The sequence below is a fragment of the Pyxicephalus adspersus genome, chromosome 12 (genome assembly GCF_032062135.1).
Source record: "Pyxicephalus adspersus chromosome 12, UCB_Pads_2.0, whole genome shotgun sequence".
NCBI classification, from domain to species: Eukaryota; Metazoa; Chordata; class Amphibia; order Anura; family Pyxicephalidae; genus Pyxicephalus; species Pyxicephalus adspersus.
Window position 1 is genome coordinate 3,682,186 of NC_092869.1, and position 2,623 is coordinate 3,684,808.

General features: G+C 43.7%; 1 protein-coding gene across 1 annotated transcript in view; it reads right to left on the reverse strand.

Moving 5' to 3' along the window:
- The window catches only part of LOC140341646 (sodium/potassium-transporting ATPase subunit alpha-2-like), a 24,119-nt gene that overhangs the window by 7,483 nt on the left and 14,013 nt on the right, over nucleotides 1-2,623 (reverse strand). The window contains 5 exon segments of the mRNA XM_072427471.1: nucleotides 122-290; nucleotides 405-555; nucleotides 1,373-1,509; nucleotides 1,766-1,941; nucleotides 2,210-2,399. Of these exon segments, the coding sequence (XP_072283572.1) occupies nucleotides 122-290; nucleotides 405-555; nucleotides 1,373-1,509; nucleotides 1,766-1,941; nucleotides 2,210-2,399 (823 nt within the window).

The following is a 2,623-nucleotide window of genomic DNA, read 5'->3' on the forward strand; positions in this document are numbered from 1 at the left end:
AGTCCCATCAGCCTCTGTACAGAGGAGCTGACACTCTAATGTCCCCCACAGTCACACACTATTATTATACATTTATATAGCTCTGACATATATCGTAGCACTGTACCAAGTGACTACAAACCTTCTTCTACTCCTGTAACAATGGAGGCAAAGTTATCGTCCAATAGGATCATGTCGGCAGCTTGTTTGGAGACGTCAGACCCCGCTATACCCATAGCCACGCCAATATCAGCTTTTTTCAGAGCTGGGGAGTCATTGACACCGTCGCCGGTCACAGCCACGATGGCTCCCTGCATAAAGGAAACGAGGAATTTCCATTAAAAATCTGCATCTTTCGGTGTTCCCTGTGCTACATCACTGCTTTATCCCAATAACAGATATCTATGTGACGCAGCCAAGTGTACCTGTCTCTGACAACCCTCCACAATGATCAGCTTCTGCTGGGGTGAGGTCCGGGCAAAGACGATCTCCGTGTGGTTTTTCAGGATGTCATCCAGATGTTCCGAAGTCATATCTTTCAGATCGGAGCCGTGCACCACGCATGCCTTCGCCTCCCTGTAAAAAAATAAAACATTCCAGCTATATGTTCTCTATATTTTAAATCCCTGGCACACCAATTTGGCCATTTTTTCGTTCAGATGCATTTAAATCCCAATGCAATGCTCTCTTCAATGCCTAATACAACTATAGCCTATTCTGCCACCTAGTGGCCAATCTCTGACATAGCACAGCAGTCACAATAGGAAATGGTAAATCTCCTCTATGCATCAAAATGAAAAAATGACCGAATCTCACAATCTGTGTTGTTCATTGTGAAAACTCTCATTCTGCTCTTTAATTCAATGATTTGTTTAACTGAAAATGACAGAAAATGCAAAAAAAACACCAGAAGGGGCAATAAACAATAAGATATTTTATTTAGGAGGAAGGAATATTACTTGATAGGACTTTATTTGCTCGGCTTCACTAAAATATTACAAAAACAGATTGGTTCAATAAGATCCGTGCGTGAATGGCGAAAGCAATTTCTAAAACAATTTGGCTGCATATTAGCCTGTCATACTTTAAATGTACCACTGGGTGGCGACACTGTCCTATACTTTCATACAGAGGTGTGCAGTGATTTTATCAAATGCTGCTTTTCTGATTAACTCTTCAACTGACTCTCAAAAGAGTTCACAATCTAGTATCCCCACCACACTTATTTGGTATTGACGCAGCCAGTTTAGGAGAAAGCCAATTACCTTTCCAGTAAAATTTTTTAAAGGTGGGGGGAAGACCATACAAATTCCAAGCAGATTGCAGAGAGGATCATGCAATGAAATACACTTTTTTCGGCGTTGGTCCTTGTAAGGTCATGTGATTTACCTACCTGGGATTCACCTGGTTTACTGGGATGTTAAGGCGAGCTGCAATGTCCTCCACAGTCTCATTCCCCTCAGAGATGATACCCACGCCTTTAGCAATGGCCTTGGCGGTAATTGGGTGGTCTCCGGTCACCATGATGACCTGGAAAGTGAAAGTGATGATCAGCATGGTTTGACCTGGTTGAATATTCATACTACAATAATGGAGGGCTTTTTCAGAGAAACAAAATCATAGCTGCTGCTGTGAACGCTAAGAATGAATTACCCCACAATGGCAGCATCTATAGAGGTCAGTGGGGGTCTACTGAAAATTAATCCATTGTTATGAGCGTTTGCATTCCCATAGCCTGACCACAGATTCATTGTTATATTGCCATTCCCATTTTATGATATTGTACCTTGATCCCAGCACTACGGCATTTTCCTACGGCGTCCGGCACAGCTGCTCTGGGTGGGTCAATCATGGAAATCAGCCCTACGAAGCACAGGTTGGTGATGGGAAAGTTGACTTCATCTGTGTCAAACTTGAAGCCACGTGGAAAGTTCTCGGGGGACAAATAGGAATGGCAGAACCCTGATGAAGAGAAAGAGATGAAACAATACAACCTTTGTATGGGACTTGTGTAAGTTCTGAATTGCTCCAGGTGGAGCTTTCACTGGCCACAGAACCCCATGTGACAGTGTTGGACCAATCACCAAGCCTTATGGTTGTCCCATTAGGTAAGTCACATGTTCCTCCCTACTTGGAAGCAATGGGTATTTAAGTACTGTACATGGAGACTGGACTCCAGCTTCCTATTCCATTTATTATGTTTCCATCATGGCGTATGCCACAAACCCACCCAACACTCTCTCTCCAAGGCCTCCCAGCTCAAAGTAGGCGTTTTGGAAGGCCTCCCTCATCTCTTCATCCAGTGGCTGTTCCTGTCCATGTATAAGGATGGTGGAGCAACGGTCTAGAATCCTCTCTGGTGCCCCTTTCATCACCAGCAGGTTGCCCTCTGGGTTATCCTCCCGCTCATGGATGGAAAGCTATGGAGGGAGAATAAAGAAAAATTGTCATCTGGTGCTCAGATTCAAAAACAAACACCCCTATAGTACATGGTCCTGTGATTTGTATTTGTCTGTGGGGTGCAGCAGCAAATTTATATCAATATGAACTCAGCAAGGATTTAATTCCTTTTAGGTGCCACTTTTTTTTGTGCCAGTGTCTCTGGGTTGTGTAACTGACAGCATACTGGTGCACATGAGTTTGT